This window comes from Crassostrea angulata, chromosome 2, assembly GCF_025612915.1.
Source record: "Crassostrea angulata isolate pt1a10 chromosome 2, ASM2561291v2, whole genome shotgun sequence".
NCBI lineage: Eukaryota > Metazoa > Mollusca > Bivalvia > Ostreida > Ostreidae > Magallana > Magallana angulata.
The window spans coordinates 48,046,494-48,071,130 of NC_069112.1; the positions used below are offsets into that span (position 1 = coordinate 48,046,494).

The 24,637-nt window shown below is 32.1% G+C and overlaps 1 protein-coding gene across 2 annotated transcripts; it reads left to right on the forward strand.

Moving 5' to 3' along the window:
- The first annotated feature begins 5,016 nt into the window (after positions 1 to 5,016).
- On the forward strand, positions 5,017 to 24,637 carry LOC128170660 (uncharacterized). Of its 2 annotated transcripts, none has more exons than XM_052836426.1 (11): positions 5,017 to 5,088; positions 13,428 to 13,499; positions 13,639 to 13,882; positions 14,160 to 14,276; positions 14,499 to 14,571; positions 14,688 to 14,758; positions 14,839 to 14,919; positions 19,001 to 19,213; positions 19,296 to 19,390; positions 20,428 to 20,723; positions 22,407 to 24,637. In XM_052836426.1, exons 2-11 carry the CDS (start codon positions 13,443 to 13,445, stop codon positions 22,621 to 22,623), a joined length of 1,464 nt encoding a protein of 487 aa, XP_052692386.1. In that variant the 5' UTR covers positions 5,017 to 5,088; positions 13,428 to 13,442; the 3' UTR covers positions 22,624 to 24,637. The 2 variants fall into 2 exon arrangements, with proteins under 2 accessions (XP_052692386.1, XP_052692385.1); XM_052836425.1 differs by lacking the exon at positions 5,017 to 5,088 and adding an exon at positions 12,007 to 12,105.

Below are 24,637 nucleotides of genomic sequence, written 5' to 3' on the forward strand. Positions count from 1 at the left end.
TTGCATGTTATAAAATAAGACTGCTGCATTGTTCTTTTTTATCAATTTTACTACGTCAAAAGCAGTTCAAACTTACATTTTCTTCTGCAAACTAACTCGATTTCCTTTACTGGAATTTCCTCTCATTCATCTCGCTTGTTGGTTGCAAAGTTTCTAAAATAGTTGTGTTGGCGATTTTTTCTTGTTTGATTGTTAATCCGTTTTATCTTATCTCTGGACATTTATTTATAAAGGATTCGTACTGCTGTTTCCGTCGCTTTGAAACGAAGCGATCTTTCTCGTTTCCCTCTCCATTATTTGTTGTTGTTATACTTTCATGTTAAATACTGAAATCTGATTGGTTAAGACGCAGTTAATAATATTTACTATTACCCTCAGCGTTAGCAACGCACTTGGCAACGGGTAACATTAAAAAATATTACATGCGCGAGAATTATGCGCGTACGGTTCGCTGTAGAATTCACGTTATTCCTATATAAAAGCAGTAAAATTTTCTTAAAAATTTTAAAAAAGACATTCAGTATAACAAAATAAATAGTGCCTGTTTGGGAGGATAACAGTTGAAATTGACACCCCTCGAAAACCATTGTCAACCTCCGCTTCGCGTCGGTTGACAATGGTTTTCTCGGGGTGTCAATTTCAACTGTTACCCTCCCAAACAGGCACTATTTATATATTGTTTGTACCGACTACGGTATGTCGTAACAGACATGATTTTAACCACTTCCTTGTCATTTACAGTTTAAATAAGGCAATATATTGTGAAAATAACTAATTCATTAATTTTTTTTTTTAGGTTTTATTGTAAATTGTTGTTATTTAAATTTTACGACATGTTAATATATGGAGACCCATTTGGGGTAAATATGATGAATTTAGATTAGAATGATTAGACTTCTAAACATTGGTATTGCACTTCAGTGTTTGCATAAGTAGTTACTGCCAGTTCAATTCATTGATTTAATTTTGTGTATTATATAAATAGTGCCTGTTTGGGAGGGTAACAGTTGAAATTGACACCCCGAGAAAACCATTGTCAACCGACGCGAAGCGGAGGTTGACAATGGTTTTCGAGGGGTGTCAATTTCAACTGTTATCCTCCTAAACAGGCACTATTTATTTTATTATACTGAATGTCGTAATTTTAAAGAAAACTTTACTGCTTTTATGAAGGAATAACGTGATTTCTACAGTGATCTGTACGCGCATAATTTTCGCGCATACATGTGTATAACAATTTGTAATGTTACCCGTTGCTAAGTGCGTTGCTAACGCTGAGGGTAATAGAACGGATTATAAACTTCGTCTTCACCAATCAGATTTCAGTATACAACTAAAGTATACAACAGTATACATCAGTATACAACAAACCCAAATTATTGATGCAGCGTGCTTCACGGATCTAAGTGATTTTGTGCATGTGTGCATTCCCACCTGATGTGTTTGAACTCGGGGATATTTCACCATCAATAATTTTAATCCAGGGTTTATTCACCCCTGTTATGTAACATGTGGTAAAGAGCGAAGGAGGTGTGGCCCTATTTTCAATAATTTTGCTTTGCAAAGATAATAAGCTACAGTTTTCCCGAGGGGGGGGGGGGGATCCAGACCCTATGAACACCTCCCAGTTAGATCCGAGCATGACGATTATTATCTAAAATATGCTGTTTTAATCTAAATATAAATTATCAGTTTGGTTTCAACAATCAATATAATAGGCATTACCTATCGTTTTGTTGAATTTCTCTGTAGTGTCCCAATCCCCCTTTCCTCGCCTAAATTGACAATTACATGGAAATAATACAAATGTGTACTGTATATGTACATAACTCTCTAAAGATGTAAAAAAAAAATCTGTTTACTTAAAAACTATAACATTTTCATAACGCCAAGCCGCAAAAAAATTAATCAGGGTGAAATTATATGGGAGCGAGTAGTGCACTTTGTTGCCATACACACGCATAACACCAAACAAAAGGAACTGTGTGTGATATTGGGAATACATAGGTGATGGCGGTATATTCTCCCAAACACTCAGTGCAAAAACCAAAAATGGGCTGTAATTTGTTTCCTATCCTGCAAATATACTGATAAAAAACATTATCTTTACAAAACGTAGCCGATTTAATTAATGCATGTGTATATATTGTCAACATACCGATACATGTAGGGGGGAAGCATCAGACTGGAATCCAGAAAAAATCCAAAATGATCAAAGAATTACACGTTAATGCTTATACGAGGGTCAATCAAAAAATACGAAGACTTTTGTCATAGCTATGTTACTTAACGTCATATCATTACTAAAGGTAGACATAATTTAGCAACAGTTTCAAACAATCTGCAAGAAAAAAAATTAATAAATTCCTTTATTTATAAGAATGATTTAGAATCTAATCCTGAAAAAATAAGGTCACGGCGCACGGTCAAGATTTGTGTTATGTCAACAATAAACCATATAATGTTAAAAGTAATATCTCTTTAAATAGGGCTCAAAACCAAATAACATTGAAACCTCAAATTAAGTATAGTCATGGTATTCTATATACCAAATAATGACAGGATATATTGTTTTGTCAAACAGATATTAGTAACTAAAGACAGATAGTCCTCTTTAGAACTGACTAAAAACATCGACGTCGCCGGACGTCACGGCGCAACGAGAAGTACAAACAAAATAGATTTAACTCACAAAAAAGCCGAAACAAGCTATGAAAATGCTCAATGGTGCAAAAGATAAGGCAACAATTATTTGCAAGTTTGTGTTTAACTGTAATAAATTTTTTGGGGGTGGTGGTAATTGTATTTTGAATATAAAACAGTCCGAAAGAGAGTAGAACATATGTAAATATTTGGTCAAAAAATAAGTAACGTCAACCGACGTTCAGGGTTATCCCTACTGTACACTAAGAGATACACGGTTAGAAAATGAAAAATATGAAGAATTTACATATGATCTTGAATAAATGTGTGAAAATAAGATGTTAAGTGGTTCAGTGCCATTTTAAATTGGAAGGACAGAGGCACAAGAGACTAAGCGCGATATCAAGGTGGGGAATATCTATAAACTGTGCGTGTTTTATCTTGACGTCATCTTTTGAACGTTACCGTGCGCCGTGGTGACAAAACATGTTGTTTTTAAAAAGGGGTAATAAAAATACCGTATCATCAAATGGACTAAAACTTTGCATATCAATAACATAAGTGTTGGTGCACAGATTAATCTGTTAAGTATGACTTTCATGAAAAATATATGATAGAGAGCCACATTGTCTTCGTATTTTTTGATTGATCCTCGTATGTGTGTTTAAAACCATCGCACGTGCCCAAATGATTGAAGCTTTGTACAGTGTAATTGGAAACTTTTATTTCAAATCAAAATATATTAACTATTAAAACAAACCTACCGAGCGTATTGCACAAGTAATACATGTCCACTACCAGACCCCCCCCCCCCCTCCCCAACCAAAAAAAATAAATAATCGTCGTTTTATTTGCGAAAAATGTGGAGAAAATTTGGGTCCAGCCTTTTTCCAAAGAACCAACCCGATTAGTAATGAAAAATAAGTTGTTAAAAATTAATTTCGTCATCATTTTAATTCATTTTGGTTTTATTTGGGCGCATTTGGGTAAGTAGATGCACCAATGCGACTCTAATGAGATCATAAATACGAAATATTTCAAAAAATTAAATAACTTTCAAACCCATTTATAAAAAAGTAACGCAAGTCGTATTCGAAAACTGCTGTGTTAGATGAATGGTACGGTAGGATCTGCGCTAAAAGCATGTCTGTTCTCGCCTTTATCTTTTGAATCCTTATAATGTAGCCCAATCACAAGGGTCAGATTTTAAAATTAAGTATGTAAATACCTGTCGATCAGATATAAAACTACTTATAATTCATCTGTAGGGCATCGCTACACTTGAATTTTGAAACTGACTCGCCGAACCAAAGCATAAAAGCCTGGAAAACGAAGTGGAGACTGAACACCAGACAAACCAGAATGAAGTCTAGCCCCCCTCGAAATTTAAATGCTGAAAAAAGATAATTGGTACAACCCATTCGCAAACAATTTTCTAAAAATTAAATGTTTTTATCATTATCGCTAACTGATGTATAATAACACATAACAAATAACCCCTAACTTCCCTCACAGAAAAGAAAATGCATCGCTGCAAACCACAGTTTTGAGTACACAAGCTTTCTCAAACCAGGTGATGAGAGAGAGAGAGAGAGAGAGAGAGAGAGAGAGAGAGAGAGAGACAGACAGACAGACAGACAGACAGACAGACAGACAGAGACAGAGAGTCGATGGAAATCAGCAAATCACAGTACCCTACCAACAATGAAGGAAATTAAAGCTTGTTAGTAGGTCCGCCCTATCCTAGCTACCTCCTCCCTTTTCTAACTTAAAAGGCTTAATTATTACCTTGTATTTCAAAGTTGAATTTGGACCCACAAACTCTCTCTCTCTCTCTCTCTCTCTCTCTCTCTCTCTCTCTCTCTCTCTCTCTCTCATGTTGACCATGGCATTGGTTCACTACAATGCGTTTTCGTATTTAGATTGTGTCGTTGAAGTTGTAAATCTTCAAAGGTTTAAAAACATTTTGAACTTCATCATAACCTTTATTTTGTTAGGTTGATTATTTCTTTGAATTTCGTTTAATAGCTAAAATCACACTCAATTTTGATGATTTTGATTAAACATATCTTTCTTCCCAAACCAATTTTTACACAACTGGGTCGAATGCACTTCGGGTTGAAATGTATCGGGGTCGGGTTAGTTCATCAAAGTTATTTAAACCATTACATAACATTATATGAGTTATTAATACATTTATTTGTAGGTAAGAGCATGTACGATTTGGATAATTTTTTTTGGAAGTGTTTAATGTCGCTAGGATACATGTTTCAGACCCTTGATTTGATTGGATAATTTAGATATTGAATCTTGAATTTTGAATCTCGTATTTTAAATCTCAAATGAGCCTTCTGCGCTTTCGTAATCTATCGACAAGTTGTACTTGACAGTACATATTTTGTTGCAGAGGGACTCAGTTTGTTGAAGTATACTATTATAAGATATGTAAGTATTGGTTGTTAGTGATTGTTAAACATTATTATAGGATTAAGAAATATATCTAATGACCTTAAAGTATCTCAAATTTACTATTCTATTCAAGGTATTTACGTTTTAAATATCAGCCAGGTACATCGTGTTCAGACATGTTTCAAAACACCGCGGTAGTATATAACTTCAATTTCACCCTCCTTTCCTTATTTTCATATCATTTTTTATTTACTGGAGGGAATTAATCGCTGAAGCGAGGTTTGACCCGCTTTTTGATCAATTGGGCGATTTCAGTCATTTTGAAAAGTGAACATAAATCGCGTGCCTTACTATATGTACATTAAACAACTCTTAGTTAAATGTGTGCGTTTATTCGATATATTTCTTCCACAACATTCGATCTAAAGTATAATATATGTAGTTGTTACCAAACAAATGTCAAAAAATTCATTTGACCTCCTTTCCATGGACTCTGCTAATGGATGAGTTCATTTAAACCTCAACCGTTGCCTGAATGGTCGGTAAATCAGGACTTCGCTGCATTTGTCTCATTCTTAGTTTTTGCGCACCGATTTATAATGGACGAGTCAAAATTGGGATCATCTGCTTACCCCAGAGCACACCGTATGTACACATCACAGGCACCCACGTTGCATCGGGGTGGGGAGCTGCCTCTCCCTTTTTTGCAGCAGACGCGTTTCTTAACGCTACATATATAAAATGGAAATATCATGGATCCCCCACCACTTTGTAGGAGCATATATATGTAATAAAAGAAATTGAAAATAAGCCTAGGGATTCTATTTGAATTAGACAGAAGTTACAATTAGGATTTTCTTTCATGATTTAGAGAATTGCCTTTTTTAAATTGCTTGTCACGATGTTTTAGATGAAGCTGCCTTCACTTACTTTCAAAAACTTGCTACTTGCTTGAATGTCCTTTCCTATAGTTGTAAATTTAAAAAAATACAAGCTGAGTTTGCATCTTTTGAGTATTGCAAATGGTATTTAAAAATTTGAATGTTTTTTTTTATCGTCCGTTTTCAAGCTTATTTGTAATTATTTGATGTGTGTACGTTCCTTAAATAATTTGTATTAATGAAATAATTCAATTTCAAGTGATTTACTTATACATACACTAAATCGAAGAGAAGACTGAAATATCTTCTTCAATCTGCACGTTTCGTTTATGAATTTCCGATCAGCAGCGAAAATTGAAATTCATTTATGATAATATAGCCTAACTGATACTGTTGCATGCTTCCATTAAATAGTTTTGTGTATTCAGGCAAGCTTTTAGTAAGTGCTAAGTTGAAATGTATATTTGTTATTTTACACTTTCTCTTATAAGAAATCATTAATATATATGAACAGAATATATAGCAAGAGTCCAATGAAAATTTACTCGTATTTGTATTATCATTTCTGAGTTTATTCATGCAGATGTAATATTGTGGAAACATAAACTAAAGATCCTGTTAGTGTGAATGTACTGCGCAAGCGCAAGATTGTAAAATCCAAAAAATCCAGGTGATCTCCGGGATTTTTTTTTTTTAGAAAAAATAAAAACAAATTGGTAATCTTCAAGTACAAATGATGTTTAAAATATATAAAACAAAAGACAGCATTCTTCCGATTTCTCGGTATTACAGACCAAAAATTCGAGTCTATTATTTTAATATAGTATATGTAGTATAGATACGATTTTAATATCATGACCCCAAAAGTAGAGGTTCTTAGGGTGTTGCCAATATGGTCACATAGTGTTAATGAATAGAACGTTAAAAAAAGTATTTTCTTCTTCTGCACTTAATAGACACTGATTACATATTTAGAAATACTATAAACTAAGCCTTCTTACACACAAAGCGTGCGTTTGGTTGTGTTAGTATGTGTGTCAGTATATTTTCTTTAAAAGTCGTATCTTTTGTTCTTCTTTTGAATTATAATGAAAAAATTAAAGAGATGGAGACTTATTTAAAAAAAGAATTAATGAAGCTGTCTTTAAAAGTTAAAGTGAAAAAAGAAGTCTTTGCTCCATGGGACAACAATTCGGTTGTTGGGGGTTGTCATTTTTAAAATGCCGAGCAATGACTACGAAAAAATGCCATATGATTTGAAAAACAAGGGAAGGGAGGTAGGGGTAGGTAAAACATGTATATTAGCAATCTATATGTTAATCATGAATACATATACAGAATGAAGCTTAATTGAATGCGTATATGAGATTCATATGTATGTGTATGTGCTATGGTGTCAGGTTACCCACACACATATTAGAAAATAATCAATATTACTATCTTCATGCCGGAGCTTTAAAGTTTAAAGGCACTTGAATGTTTTATGTTTATGTGTATTTACTTCAGAGAAAAGTTCACGGATTGTGTACATTTTATTGACTCAATTACTGTTATAAAACCTCTTCTAGTTATAATACACAATGATAGTTTAACAATTTATATAAATACATGTTCTATAAAAATTGAAACTATAAAAGAAAATTAAAACTACATTTAGGCATTTTTTTAGGTAACAAGTTCCTTCTTGAAAATTCAAGTACCTATTGTGCACAGTTAAAAGGCTTATTAACAACTAAAGAGGAATTGAAGGAAGATTAAGTTATTATCGAACGGTAAGAGCTCTCAAATATAAAAAGACACCTGTTGAACAATCGCAATCAAAATAAGATGTGAATATGGTTTAGTGTTATTTACTAAGACATAAAAGAATGAAATGTTAACAGATTTTACTTTCGATTTAAATTCATTTCAGTGATAATTTCCAAACGTTTGTAAAATGTTATATGAGATTTGCATCATTTATTACAAGTTATTACAAGTTAATGAAATTGTCAAATTTTGTAAAAAGTTCGTTCGATTTACAGTCAACAGATTTGAATATCGGTTTTAAATATACATGTAATGAGACTTTTTAGTTATCCAGGTCCAATCAATGGTGTACTGAGATTTACACCGGGTTGTATCTTGCGGCCTCAGGGTGTAAGGAATATAACCCGGGGTAAATCTCCGTACACCCTTGATTTGACCTGGATAACGAATTTATTTCCAGTGTAATACAAATTCTAAAATTTGATATGTATACCGGTGCCTTGCAATTTGAAATCCAATTAATATTAATTAAAATGGTGTTGAAGATCATATAGTCATACCAATAGAATGTTAAGAAATAGAAATTTTGACAAAATTTTTATCCCCCCCCCCCCTAATAGAACGTTACATTATTTTTCGCAAAGATCTATATACTTGTAAACACAAATTACATTAAGACGTCACATTTTATTAACATCCGACTTCAGCAGGTAGTACGGAGATTTAAACCCGGCTTGTTATCAAATCAGATCTTGCGATTAAATCGACATAGGAAAAAAAATTATACCCAAGAAACAAAGTTTGGGGAGGGGTAAATAGGAATTATCCTGTCCGACCGTCCGTCCGTCTATATATGCAATCGTGTCCGGTCTTATCTTTCTTATGCAGAGACATTAGAATATCTTACTTAACACAAAGGTTGCTAATCATTATAGAGTGTGTCATAAATTTGTTCTAAGGTCATTTTTATAAGTTCAAATTTACTGAAAGGAAACGTGTAAATTATTACTCAATAGGTTTGCTACTTACTGTTTACAGAAATTTGTGGGGTAGGTAAAGTCCGTAGAAGGCGAGGCGGATCCGAGCTTATTATGGACTTTACCGATCCCACAAAGTTCTGTACACAGTCAGTAAAAACCTCATAAGTGTTTTGTTTTGTCGAGGACCTAAATTTTGATGTGTAAACAACAAAAGGTAATATATAACAATTAAATTCATAGGCTTATTCTCTAATTTTGTTACCTTCCTCGTCTGTCGTCTATGTAAACCTGGATGACATATTGTAAGATCATGGATAAACATTGAAAGTTTTTTCTTAACACAAAGTTAACTAATGACATAATTTGCTTCAGGATTATGACCAAAAGTGTTTTGAGCAAGTTCAGGTTCATTTGAAAGAAAACAGTTGATAATTTTGTCAGGTCTTTAACTTTCTAATGGGGAATCACAAAAAGATTGATTATGACCTGAGAGTGTGTCATAGCTAAACTCTTATTTAGTTTTACAAGTTTAAGGATTTTTTAAACAATGCATAATTCCTGTCTAGGCGGCATACGCTTTAATGTAAAATGTGTCAATGAATTGACACAGTGGTTGCTTGAAACAGGTAAATATGTCCTGAACGTGAGCTTTGGTTATTTTTGCAGTTCAATGTAACAATAAGAAAATAGTGCATCAATTAATTACTTTCTTATAGAGAAATACGTGTACTTTTCTTTTTTTCCTTATTTTTTAGCGCGGGGTATCATTTTGAGCTTGATCTTGTAGCTCTTGTTTACATTTATACAAGTTTTTAAAAATAAAATGTATGTCCATATAAGATATACCTATTAAAATACCCTTTTCCTCCAAGTGCAAGAAAATTGCAAAAGAAAAGTGCAAACCGAAAAATTGGCCTACGCATGTGTAAAAAAAAACCTAGAAGTGTGTAATAAAACTTAATCCACGCCCTTCTCCGGCTTTCTTACACACCCATTCCATTAAGCATTTGCTATTATGACGTAGACGTTGGTATGCGTCATTCAAGTCTGATCTCCGAGTATGGCGTCGAATAATTACATCGACGTAAAAATGGCATGCAAACAGCTGAGGCAAAATCTTCTGGGAAGTTTATAAAAGACGAATATACAAATCCCCACTTTATAAAAGTTATGTCGTTTGACCGCAATTTTAGGGGACACCTCGTAGATTTCCTACAGTAGCCTTTGTAGCTTATATATTTAGAAATTTACATTTTGAAGGTACCCCACAACACCCAAACTTATGTTTTGAATGACACTACGTCACAAGTTGGCGATTGAAACGTATAGTTAAATTGTTCGTATCAATCGATTCGATTAAATATTGCCAAAGATCATTGATTAAAGAAGCGGGCTTCTGAGTCGCAGATAATTAGTTCGAGTCCGCCTAATGCTATTGTTTACATTAAGTGAATTAACTTATTGAAATCATTTTTTAAAAATCTAGAATGATTATTACCAATTTTTGTATTCTATCTGACTTACATTCTTCTTAACTATGATATATATATATATAGATAGATAGATAGATAGATAGATAGATAGATAGATAGATAGATAGATAGATAGATAGATATAATCAAACAATTTGCAGCTGATTTGAGAAACTAAATAAAGGTGAAGTGAGGCATCTTTTAACCAATATTATATAATATATTTTAATGAATTAGATATGCACTTTTACTTTCCTTTGTAGATATGCATATGTCTTTTAATTTCTTTTCATTACTTTATTAAATTTTATTTTTTAAACTTGACAACTGCAATATATGCTACATAAAAATAGGTTTATGTCAACGTTATATATATTATGATTAGAATTTTCTTCAAAATGCCACAAATAGCCAAATTGTTGATAATTTTTTGTTAATGTAAAATGTAAACGTCAATATACAATAAGGAGAATGATAAAGTCAGTTGATGCATTTTGATTCCCACATCGCATCGCAGAAAGCATATTGGTTCACAAAAAAATAATAATGTCAAAACATGACTTATGGAATACTTTCTCCAGTTCTGGATTTGGATCTGATTTCAAATAGTATGTAGAGAAATATTAAAAAAAATAATTAATGTAAATATCTATAAAAGTTAAATAAAAGGAAAGCCTTTGCTCCATGGGACAAAAATTCGGTTGTTGGGGATTGTTTTTTAAAATGTTGAGCAATGACTACGAAAAATGTCAAATGAATTGGAAAACAAGGAAATTGTAACGTGTCGAGGGGTCCGTTACCTAGTCATTCCTAGGGTCTGGGGTTGAATAATAAAATATTAAACAATAATTTTCCTCTCTAAATGATTGGTGATTACAATTGGCTTACAAATATTTACAAATTGGCCTTCCCTTACTTAGTGTAAAATCACAGAATGAATATGGTCGGCCGGGATTGAGACTTTAATAATACCACGGGATAAACACTATTTACATGTATGCCTTATTCAGGTTGTAGTGATTTCCCGCGGCACGCTCTAGCTGGATAACCTACTGAATAGGTAAACCCTTAGCAGAGGCAGTCACTCTGTTAATTCCATATGCAGGACAGGCCGTGTACAACCTCTAACTAAAGGCATACCCCTTCCCTAATACTACCAGAGTATCAGCAACGACTAAGCTAGGCTAACCTCCAAGAGGACAGCCTCTATAATAACCAACTTCATTGTAGTGATCAAACACGATTGGTCCTAATAATATCAATGTGGTAAGCCTCTCTCTCTCTCTCTCTCAAGGCCACCCACCTACCAAAACCGTACCTTAGTCTTGCAAATCAAACGCTGCGACTGCGAGGCGACAATACAAACTCAGTCGGCATGTGCCGTACGCATGCTTTAACATTACGTAACATAAAATCGTTACAAAATCTACCAACTTAAACATTTCGCTCGGGCTTCTGGGGATAGAGCGGAAGGGAGATAGGGAGGTAGGTGTAGGTAAAACATGTGTTTTAGCAATCTTTATGTTACTCATTAAAATATTTACAGATTGAAGCTTAATTGAATGCGTATATGAGATTCATATGTATGTGTATGTGCTATAATGTCAGGGTACCCACACAAATATAAGAAAATAATCAATATTTCTACCTTCATGGAGGAACTTTAAAGTTTAAAGGCACTTGAATGTTTTATGTTTATGTGTATTTACCTAAGAAAATAGAGTCTAAATTTCATTGACTCAATTACTTTTAGAAAACCTCTTCTAGTTATAATACACAATGATAGTTTAACAATTTATATATATACATGTTCTTTAAAAATTGAAACTATATAAAAAATTAAAACTACATTTTGGCATTTTGTTTAGGTAACAAGTTCCTTCTTGAAATTAAAAGCACTTATTGTGCGCAGTTAACACGCTTATTTACAACTAAAGAGGCATTGAAGGAAGATTAAGTTATTATCGAACGGTAAGAGCTTTCAAATATAGAAAAACACTTGTTGCTCAATAGCAATCAAAATGAGATGTGAATACGGTTTAGTGTTATTTACTAAGACATAAAAGTCTTTAATGTTAACAGATTTCACTTTCGATTTAAATTCGTTTCAGCGATAATTTCCAAACTGTTGTAATTATAATCATATTGAAGAAGATTTACATCATTTATAACAAGTTAACAAAATAAATGAGATTGTCAAATAATATAAAATGTACTTTCGATTTACGGTCAACAGATTCAAAGTTAGACAATTTAGGTTTCAAAAGTTGGATCTAATCCAAGAAGTGCCTTGTATTGACATAACTAAATCAAACCTGTTATTGCTTATGCAGCAGAGTGACTATATAATTTGATAATCGGCTTTAGATATGTAATTAATGAGTCTGTTAGTTATCGAGGTCCAATCAGTAGTGTACAGAGGTATACCCCGAGTTGTATCCTGACTTAAGATGTTTAGAATATAACCCAGGGTAAATCACCGTAACCCTTTATTTAACCTCCATAACGAATTTATTTCCAGTGTTGTACAAATTTAAAAATTAGATTGTTATGTATACCAGTGCTTTGCAACTTGAAAACAAATTAATATTTATTAAAATGGTCTTAAGACTCATTTATTTATACCAATAGAATGTTAAGAAATAGAAATTTTGACAAAATATTTTTTTGTTCCCCTAAAAGAACGTAACATTATTTTGCGCAAAAATCTATACACTTGTAAACAGGAATTGCATTGAAACGTCATATTTATTTACACCCGGCGTTAACAAGGTAGTACGGAGATGTACACCTGGCTTGTTAATCAATCAAATATCACGTTTAAATCGGCTTGGGAAATAATCAATTTTTATTCCCCTGACAAAGTTTCAGAAAAAGACATCATCACATTTATTTCATTTCCACCTTGCACACAACACTACGTTATCGTTATTCGATGAACTATACGTTACAAATATTTAAAGGACGGGCGAAAACACATGAAAATGTAAATATCAATGTTTGAAAGATTTTAACATACTTTTCTTTCGAGAGAAAGACATCATCACATTTATTTCATTTCCACCTTGCACCCAACACTACGTTATCGTTATTCGATGAACTATACGTTACAAATATTCAAAGGACGGACGAAAACACAAGAAAATGTAAATATCAATGTTTGAAAGATTTTTACATACTTTTCTCCCAAGATAACTTGCAGATATGTATAGCAATCCTATAAATTGTTTTAATTTTTTAATAATTTTTATTGACCATTAAGCTAGACGAAGTATATTCTTTTTGTTCTTTAGATTTGTTCATTCAACATGGTTTCCTTCTTCCACGTGTCAGCGATACTGGTTGTGCTGATATTCCAGTTTCATGTAATTTGATATTCCTGCAGTTATTTGTTTACTTTTTTTGTTTCATTTTCTAACATAAAAGTAATTAATTCAATAACAAATGTTTATTTTTAAAAAGAAACAATCCAATCATGTATGTTCTATAATTTTTTTTAAATAGTTGTTGAGAAGTACATATGAGGAATGTAAGGATGCATTTAATAATGCAGAGGACGTTAAAGTTTGTCCAAGGTCAAAAGAAGAGTGGGACATCGCTGCCCGTAGAAAAAATTGTAGTAAACAAGCAGTGTTAGCAGAAGGAAAAAATTGCACAATTAAAAAAAAACAACTCGAGTACCATTGTCTAATCAACGCGTTCAGAAATAAGTTATTGGAAGTTTGTGAACCAGCAAAAACAATTTTTGGTAATGCTGGAACTTGTTTTTTTTATTCTTTATGGATAATGGAGATGTGTTGTCTAAACAAATTATCCATACGATCTGGCTAAAAATCTTGAACAAGAATCATAGCCAAAAAACAAATTATTAATGAAGAAAAACCACAAATATCTTATGCTTTTTTTGTTGGAATAATTATTATATTTAGATATAAGGCTCTTTTTGTAAAATGGCGACGACCATTTTCCCCTTTGAGTTTGTGCTTTAGATTTATTTTTTCAATAATTTAGCTTTGGATTTTTAGGACATTGTGCAGAGTACAATGAACTTGGAATGGTTATTCAAAATCATTATTCAGCCGAATGCAATCAAGTATTTCCAAAATGTGATGAATCCTACAGATCCTCGGATGCATATAAATGTACGTTAGTACAATCAATAAATTAATCATTAGTCATTTCAGAACTATTCAGTAATAAAGTTGAAAACACTTGCGTTTATTATCTATTGTCGGTATATTTTTTATATCATAAAAAAGGAAACACGTTTTTGAAAAAGTAATCAGACAGAAAGAACTTAACCCATTTTTTTTTTTAAATTGCTATGATAACGTGAGTAGGAGATATGTCTTAATTCTTTCTAGATCCTGACTGTTATAAGCTTGTTAACCAAACACACGCTTCAAAAGATGATCCAGAAATCGGATATGATACAACGTAAATAAAAGATAGTTTTGTTTTTTAATTTCCTTTTTTTTAAATTAGACAATTTAGAATTTCGAAATATTTTTAATGAAAATTATAACAATTTATTCCTATCAATTTCTATTTAGAAATATCATCATACCAACACTGACTGCTGTCATTGCACTTTGCTGTTTAGTCATAGTACTGTGTTGTATAAGTAAGTTCACTTTAAGAGAATCAACATTCAATGTGTAACATGTATAAATCACAAGTGTCTTAAAACTGATATTCATTTAGGAGGAAGAAAGTTAAAACAGAAAAAAGAAAATGACGAAGAAAACTGTGAATGTTTATTGGATACTGTACCAGAAAACAAAGGTATATATATATATATATATATATATATATATATATATATATATATATATATATATATATATATATATATATATATATATATATATATATATATATATATATATTCACAGGAAATCAAATGAAAGCAACCCTCTTTATGGAAATTAAAGTTATTGAAATAAACTACTGATTGTATGCGGCGGATGTGGCCTAGAGCTGTTAATAACTCATTGAATTTTATCGTTTTTGGCTTATCCTTTCAGCTATTGATGTAATTAAAATTTAGGGATTTACTATTTCTTCTTAATCATTTCATTATATATTTATAGTATAATCATTTGAAATTGTTGAAACATATTCTCAATCTTAGTAATGGTTAGCTGACATTTTTTATTTAGTTATTATTGGACACGGGTTTCCGTTCCAGTTATTAGGTGAATGAATGATACGATTAAGAATTTCATAAAAGTTTTTCTTTAAATAAGCCATTGCTTTATACATGTAATTACATGTATATAATATAAAAATCATGATGTGGATGTTTTCCTTTCGCATTCAAAATATGCATTCGATTACTGTACTCTGTATAACTGCTTTTGTGCTGATATACAGTGACCACGGGCTAGCATATACAATATGCTAAAAACAAAGCAAAACAGAGAAAAAAGGACTAGATTTTTTATATTCTGTATTTATATATGAGCTCATATATCTTTTATTTATGCCACTTATTTTTCAAAATACCAGCATGGCACACAATGCTAATATTTTGGAAGAATGCTTAAAACTTTTAAGGGTCACGATTATGTTTTTGATGTCTGTATATTACTATTATAAATGTAATTCTAATGACGAAACAACATTTGAGTGTCAGTCTAGGAGTCATGAGCTTGATTTCATGAAGCCCTTTGTCAAAGTTGTAAAATTCATAGTTTTAGGGTCAGACCTTTAGGCCAATGTGGTCATCTATACTTGTGTTTACATTATCAGCTGTCTTTGCTTGTGATAATATTACGAACAACTTTTGAACCCTAACACCCGAAAACTTCATAAAACATGAGTGACACGAAATTGGCGTGTCTTATAGCATAACCGAAAAACGGTATTTGCTGCGCCGCGTAGTAATACATAGCACGTGCTACATAAAAATAGTGGTTTTAAAATGATGTTGTTTTAAAGTGTACATAGATATAAAGAATAAGGAATCATTCTTTGAGTATTATGAGGTGATATTTTTCGGTCGGAGCGTGGTCAAATCTATCATAAAGCCCTTCAGTCTTTATTTGATTTGACCACGCCCCGACTGAAATTATCATCTCATAATAGCAAGCGCAGCGCCGGCGAGCGAAGCAAGCTCTAAGTGTACGCGGGAAAAAGAACAAGCTAAACCTACAGTTCATCAAACAATATTTTTTGTCTACGTCCCATAATGCTCTCTAATGTTTTCACCCGTGGTGCTATGCCAAAAATGGCCGACTTTTAACTCGTAATTTACGGTGTCTTAAAGTTAGAACTTAAGACAAATTTTGAGTACCGCATATGCTTTTGAGAGACTCAAAAGATTTGTTACATGCTTCCATACCTTCGTATTGAGTCAAGAAACGTGAACAACAACGAACGAACGATAAATTTCCCGCGATAAATTTAGAGGTGGATCAAACATCTGTAATGAGTGTACTAGCTATTTCAATATAGAGTGCGATATCTGCCTCATTAACATATGATTTGTTTTTATTTTTTTTTATATAGAGATTATATAAATATATACTAGCAAGAGCCATACATTATTGTCATATCGATCCATTTTTAAGTAGGCAGGTAAGTATATGAATAGGAAGGAAATAAACAATAGGACATTTTGACCTAAATAAAGAGGAATAAAATGAAAAAATAAACAGTTAAAAAATCTACGTAGATATAGCTTATAGTCAAATCATTAAATTTGGTAGTGGGAAATGACACAACCTACAAACAGGGACCTCTCTCTCTCTCTCTCTCTCTCTCTCTCTCTCTCTCTCTCTCTCTCTCTCTCTCTCTCTCTCTCTCTCTCTAGGGGTAGGGGGTTGGCATACTCATTGTACAGCAATACTCTCTCAAACATTCTTCGACATTCGTTGATACCTAAATAACACTAGGTTGAAAATGATGCAAGGACATTGAAGGTATGTGTAATTCTAGCTGCGCTCGTCAGAACGGTAGCACCGTAAAACATATTACTCAAAGAATGATTCCTTATTCCCTAAATGAATGAAAACTTAATAAACTACAAAATGCCTGCACCAGAGTAACTGTTTACATCTTTGGTATATCAACACGTGCAAGATGATGCCGGTAAGCATTAAATGAAGTTAAGCTGGGAATTTGCACCAAAATATGCGCTTGCAATGAACATTCTATTTTAGTTTTAAAATTAGATAGAATTTTCCAGAACGGGGGAACCAAGAACGCGGGTTTACTAAAAAAAAGTCATGGCGGAAAGTGTAGGGTGATTTAAGGTCAAACGACAAGTTCCTCGAGCATCTTTTTTGTATCTCTTCATAATGAAGAGTTCAAAGTATACATTATCATTTTTTTTTCTAAAATGATTAAAAGGACTATGTGCGGTATGGTCAAATATCTGCCCCCGATTTCAACCAATTTTTAAATAGTATCGTATAAAAATGAAATCTTCACAAATTATTGTATAGAGGATGCCTATAACTTTAATCTTGATTTTAGTCATCATTGCTCACTCGCTGTTTATCTATGACGTCACTTATATGTCCTAATTCCCGCAAATTTGCAAACAAATGAATATATTCTCATTTTTGCTCTATATTTTGCATTCGGAAGTATAGAGCGCAGGTCTGCTTAAGTGCTATTTTAACATATGTTTTACTTCAGATAGTTATACATATTATACTAAAAAATGGTACTTGAGCAAGCCTGCGCTCGATGTTTCCCAGTCGAAAAACCATCGGAAAATTTTGCTACAAAACATCAATTTATGAAAATAATGAAATATTCATGACGTCATTTCTATATTATGACGTCACTGTGGTGATAACCTTTTACACCTTTATTTCCAATATGATTTTAACTATCTTTCAACTTATTTTAAAGCTCTTTCTGAAACTTTGATTTGGGGGGGGGGGGGCAAAAATTGCATAAAACTGCACTAAGTCCTTTACTTGTATATGTATATATGCCTAGATGGACGAGTGGTTAGAGCAGTGGCCGCTCTCTGCCAGGAGCGTAGGTTCTAGAGGTTGTGAGCCCGGCCCAATATAGTGAATTTAGTTTTGCAGTAGTATTTATTTATTTTTATATCGTCAATTCAAGTGTATTTTCAAGAAGATTATAGGAAATTGCATTCTCTAATATTTTGCTGAAATGCCTAGTAAGGTATCCTAATTCTTTTTGCAAGAAAGCTTGTCAGTCGTAAACCATTGTTTAGTAGTAAACCATTAACAAATTCCTTGAAAATGTTATATAAAATTGAGGAACGTGTCGTCTAACATTCACCGTTGATAGATAATTTATATCTGACAACTTTGGTTTAATTAAATAATGCAATTAGATACAAACACATGGACGTTTTTTTAAAAAAAATTATCACCTCAAAAAAAAATTATCACCTTATAATACTCAAAGAATGATTCGTTAAATTATCACCTCATAATACTCAAAGAATGATTCGTTATTCCTTAAATAAAACGGAAAAGCTGAATAGTCTCTGTGTGTGTGTTGGGGGGGGGGGGTGGGTCCCTAATTATTTTTTTCAAAGCATTCTTTAATCTGAATTTCTAATTTGGAACAATGATTAAAATCATTGTGAAATTTGACCTAAACAGCAAATTTTAGAGAAAGAGGAAGTTTAGAATTTATATTACTACAAAATGAAACTTAATTAAATGCATATTATGAAAATACTCGAAAGCTTTGCATATGGCTTTTGTACTCAGATGACCTGTTAGCCTCTTGGTTTATTATCATCAGTTGATATGTTTCATTTTATGTAAACGTCATCTGTAATTAAAAGGTATGTCATTTAACTAGTTGAAATCTCGGGGTTTTTTTTTAAAGTAAATGTAAGTGACGTGTTTTACATTTTATCTTTCAGGAGCAGAATCAAAGCCACGCATTCAATATTTCTGTTACAAAATCGACAAATTTGAACATTTCTATTATTTTTGCAAACAAGTAAAAGAATTTTTACGAAGGAACAAGGAGAGTGAAAATAATGATCTGATAGACGATAAGTTTAAAGGTGACTTTGTCAAATGTGGTGTGATAGGAGAATTTACTGATGATGACCTTCTTTTACTCCCCAAAGGTATTGTGGCTTATTATTATTAAGATATGAAAATTAAATCGATTTATGGTACATAACTGAAAAAACATTATTTTTTTTAAAGGGAAAATATATGAGAAGAATGAAAATGAAAACCATTGGGAAGCAGTTCCTGTACTTTGCTTTCAAAACAATCTTCCACTGCAATCAGCATTAGAGGTATGTTTTTTCCAAAACAGAAAACAACGAAATTAATAAAATAAAGATATACTTGTTAAAGAAAGTACATTCGTTTGCTTGTTCTGTTATTTTTCAAAATATTACAACTGTTAACAATAAATCTAGCTTCACTTTGCACAAAAATATTAGAAAACTAATCAAATAAACCTTATCACAACATTGACATTTACAAGTGTAAGTGTTATGTCTTAAAATATTCATTCCTGTATTTTCCAGTATGTGTTCAAGTGCAAAAATGTTTCAGCACTAATATTTTTCTTGCGTAATCCGCTGTTATTCCTGCATAACATCATTATTGGTCAAGAGGTCAAAGTAGCGCATGAATTATGAAAGTCACTACTTTTTCTATGTCGTAAAACTAACCGACTTGTGCTTAAACACACCTATAAGATATCGTAATGAAAACATTAATTAAGGAAAACATAAACCTAACTGTATTTCATTATACGAAGTTTTATTCATTTATTTTCTTAAAAAATATAACATTAATTGCCGGGGATAAATGATTCATGTAATATGGGTCTGTAAACAGAATAATGTTTATGGATCAACATCGTAACGAGGCGTTCTTGACAATTACAATCGCAATTTGTCAAAGGAGTTAATTCAGTTAAAATTTATTTCTGACTAAGCCTGATCAAAATTCGCAAACGCAATATCACAGACCTTTTGTGTTAAATCCATTCAATTCACAGATCACGGTTAAATTAAAATCCTTGTGCTTCTCTGTCCGTTTTGTTCCGTAAAAAGAACTTAGAAGCTAAAATTGCTATCTTCTATAATGTCGGAGGAAAATCATGCTATTGAATCTGATTCTGCGATAGAGTTTCCCGTGAAAATGCCTAAGTATACTCTAACTCAACTTTCAATTGCTTTGTTTTCAAATTTCAAACCGCTCTACGACTTCAACAGAAGTGGTAGTATTCCACCAAGCTGGAAAAAACCGTACCATAATCTACCGTAAAATTTATTGATCGTTTTTCTCAAGTTACAAAAATGCATTTTTTTGTTTCCAGGTCTGCCAAAGAGAAGGTGCATGTAACTTGATCCTTATCAAATCCAATAAAGATGAAACAGACGAAGTAGATGATTTTATCATAAATGTTGGTCGGAACAAAACAAATATTTTGGTGGCTATAATATCATGTTTGGAACAACCACTATGTAAAATGCTTAAAAAATGGTTAAATCTGTATTCAGAGGATTCAGATATACGCTCTGATATAAATGCTCTCTGTAAGATGAGACTAAACAACGACGACGAAACAGACATATTCGAGATTCCAGAAGATTTAAAGAAATACCTGTCTGGGTAACCTTTTTCACAATTGTTTTTAAAAATTGAATAAGAAGACATACATAAACGGAACCGGATTTAAACAAATGAGGAAAGAGCTGTAAAACCATTAGAGTTTTTTTCTTTTCCTTTTTTTAAAGTTTATTTTAGAATTTAATCATTATTTATCATAAAACAATTCAGAACTGTCTTATTAGTTTCGAAGTAAGCAGAAAAATTATATTAAAACCATGCTCTTTATTATTTAGCACTGAACATTGCCGATTGTCGTTTTTCATATAGTTTAAAACCTTCAACAAAATCAAAATGAAAGACACAAGTACATTTTTTTAAAACACTTCCGGTAACGACCAGAAATGATAGCCAAAATAAAAAATGCTAATAGAGTTAGTAACATGTCTCAGATCATTCACTCACAAAATAAGGGGGGAAATGTAAGTTAGGTATTTAAGATATCTCAACATAAGAATTGTGTCCGATTATTTAGCATTGCTTAAGTTTTCTCTATCTCTAGGAAACTTGAAAGAACAGGAACCAAAATCATGAACGATATCCGATCCCAGCCATATTCGATAAACTATCAAATTTTTAGCTCACCTGAACCAAGGTGAAGTCCCAACGAACTTTCGAAATTAAAGCAATCCACAAAATGTGGCCCCACAGTATCCGAATTTTGTAATTTTTGCTATATTTCCAAAATGAAAAAGAAGCGTGAACCAATCAATATCAGTTATGTCTAGCAGGATATAATCATGATTAAGTTAGAAAAAAATGGTGCCCATATGGTGGACACCGAGTTTTAGAGACTTTTTAAAAGATTTGTTTTCTAATGTAGAAAGAGTGAGAGACAAACAATTATTAGTCGTTGAAGTCAGAATGCAATTTCAGATTAGCCATCAGCCAGATTTTCTTTCATCAAATAAAATCCTTTTAGAGAGGTATTGTATGTAAATATTGTTATGTAAATATGCATCTGACAAATTAAATTAAAAAATAATTAGGAATTAAAAAGAAAACGGTTCCACCTTTTTACATAAATTAGAACGTTTATTTTCTCCGTGTTGTCCTATTAAGACGCAACTGCTATATAAACATTCTTTTTGTTTTAAACCTCGATCTTGCCCCTCAACTTTGTTTTTTTTATTATATTTGGAACAATTTCTTCAAGCTAGGGGAAGAAATACGTTTAGGTATGATGGGACACAACCCAGTAAGTTCGTGAAATGCGACAAAAAGCTTATATACAAAATGTTATAGAGAGAGGGAATCTCTCGGCACTACAGTTTATTTAGGCTATAAAAATGTTTGAAAACGATTGTTCATTTATGACTAGAATCGTAAACAAAAGAGCAGTTTGACAACGGAATCAAAGGCTAATATGAAAACAGCGCACAATTATCAGAAACTTTGGAACAGTACACAACATTAGGAACTATTACTGTATAATGTCTGTCTCCCGCTTCTTTTGACGCCATTATAGTAAAGCAACCTAACTTATATATCACCGAAAGCACTTTAAAAGCTTATGATTCAGCTTTGTAACTTTTGTGTCTTTTCAACATTACTAGAAACAATTTACACGTTCTTAAACAATTCAAACTGTTTATTTCTCTGTTAATATGCATGAAAACTATTAATTTAAAAGGGCCTATTGCTTTGATTGAATCAATGAATGATCAAGTGAACATTCTTTTACAGAAATTCTGACATAACGAGTTATGCATGGATGACAGATCATACACTCCAGTTATGTGTCAAACAAACAACCGATGAAAAGAAACTGAAGGATGAGTTAAAGGGTTTGGACCCAAAGTTCTATGCAAAGTGCCTTGTTTTCATAGACAAAAGAAAATCAGTGAAAAGGAATACAGGAGATGTGGTTAAAAAAGATGACGTTGAATTGAACAAACCCTAACCGAAAAGTTTTTAATCTACAAAACGTAAAAAATCCAATTAAACTTCAAACAATATATATTCAGAAAAGGCAGACAGAATACAGAAAGCAAGCAAAATCTAAGCCTGACCTTAATCTATTCCGGCAGCAGTGATATTAACTCTGATGAATTAAAACGACTTACACTTCGATAATAATAATCAGTTTTCATGAAATGTCAAGCTATTTTGAAATCAAAATATAAAACAGATAACATGCGTTCTTTGCCTTGAACATTACCAAAGAGTTGTTCTACTGATTCGAGCAGAATCTTTGTTTTAAATTCGTTATAGGACGAAATATGCATATTTGTCGTGTACCCAGTTAGTATTATGAAGATGACTGTTTGTAAACGTTTATGTTTTCAACCACAAATATGTTTACATTAATATCGCTCTCTAGCAGCAAAATTATTCCCCTTACCTTTGTCAGAAAAAAATATTTTTTTTTAAACTTCAATTTTTACGATGTAATTTGGTGCCGAGCAAAGCGAGGGAGAAATCAAATTGTATATTTTTAAAACATGTATAGTGCAGCCATTCCAACGCCTTCCAGAAAGAAAACGCACGGATCATTATTTGGCACGTGTAGTTTCTTTGTCAGCTCGATTGGAATAGCTTTTTTTATATTTTGTATATTTTTTTCATTTATACACATCTAGTCTGAAAATGGCAATAATGTAGTTAAAATATTTTGTTATCAGTTCGCAATGTGTGCGGTTGTTGGCACGGTTTATGAGTATTAAAAGCTTGATTTTGTTTAATTGGATGTAAAATTTATATAATGTTCAATAATTTCAGAGTTTACATGTGTTTTCTGTAAAATTCATTTTTTATTTGATATAAAACTATAATTTTATTATTAACATTCAAATGCATTTTACATGCGATAAGTAAAAAACATTCAAGATATTCTTAATCCAAAATCCGCATGGTAATGTACTCTTACCTTTTTTTAATTTAATCTTTGGCATAAACGTGTTTAGATGCAAAAAAAGATAAGGAATAAATTTCAATAGATCTATATAAAATTGAGAAATGTCTTGTGTGTTCTTAATGTAGTCTATAAATGGCTATGACTTAAAAAACCTCTTAAGACAATTGAACAACAAATGATCTTTGAATTAAAAAAAAAAAAATCTTTTATTGTTTTGTTACAATGATTCGATGCCTACATCAATTTTTCATTATTAGTCTGCTAAGTGGTTCTTGTGTGTTTAGACGCCACACTTGGGAGGGAAGTTATGTTAAAAGTCATACATTTGTGGAAATTATTGTACAATGGAACAAAAAGTGGGTCGTAATGAATGACTTTATACATTTTGGTAAAAATGAAAATGTCTCTTCCAAAAATAGTATGAATCAAAGCTAATCCATTTAAAATATTCTTCTTATATATGTATATCCCGCTGTATGACATTTGTGTTTTTTTGTGAATGTGAGTATGTGATCGGTTATTAAAGTATGTATAAGCTCATTGAAATGAAAATTAGAAAAATATATTTAAAAAGATGTACATGTATGTGCTAAGTGCAGGCTTCGTAGCTATCCTTTCCAAGAATATGGCATTAACTCGATAGAAAAGTGAAAGCAAGTAAGCAAGTTCATTGAGGAGTGAAAGAATAATTTTATGGCAATTCCCACAGGAGATATGAGAGAGAAGAACATTAGTTTGTCAGGAAGGGGTATCTCATATCAATGAGCATTACTTGTTCTAAAGACATCGTGTTACTTGTAAATATGTAAGTAAAGTTGTAAATATGTATATATTTTAGATGCCAGTGACAAGGAGGACCCTCGTCACAATTATAATGACTAAGTCGTTTAGAACTGAAAAAATACCCCAAAAAATTGAAACCGGTAATTGTATTTATCATGTCTGTACATATCATATTGTGTAGAAATCCACAACAAAACCAACTGATGTTAGTTGCTTTAGTTATTTCCTCAACTCTGTGAAACAGTATTCACATAGCTGTCTTTTAAAATAAACGGAC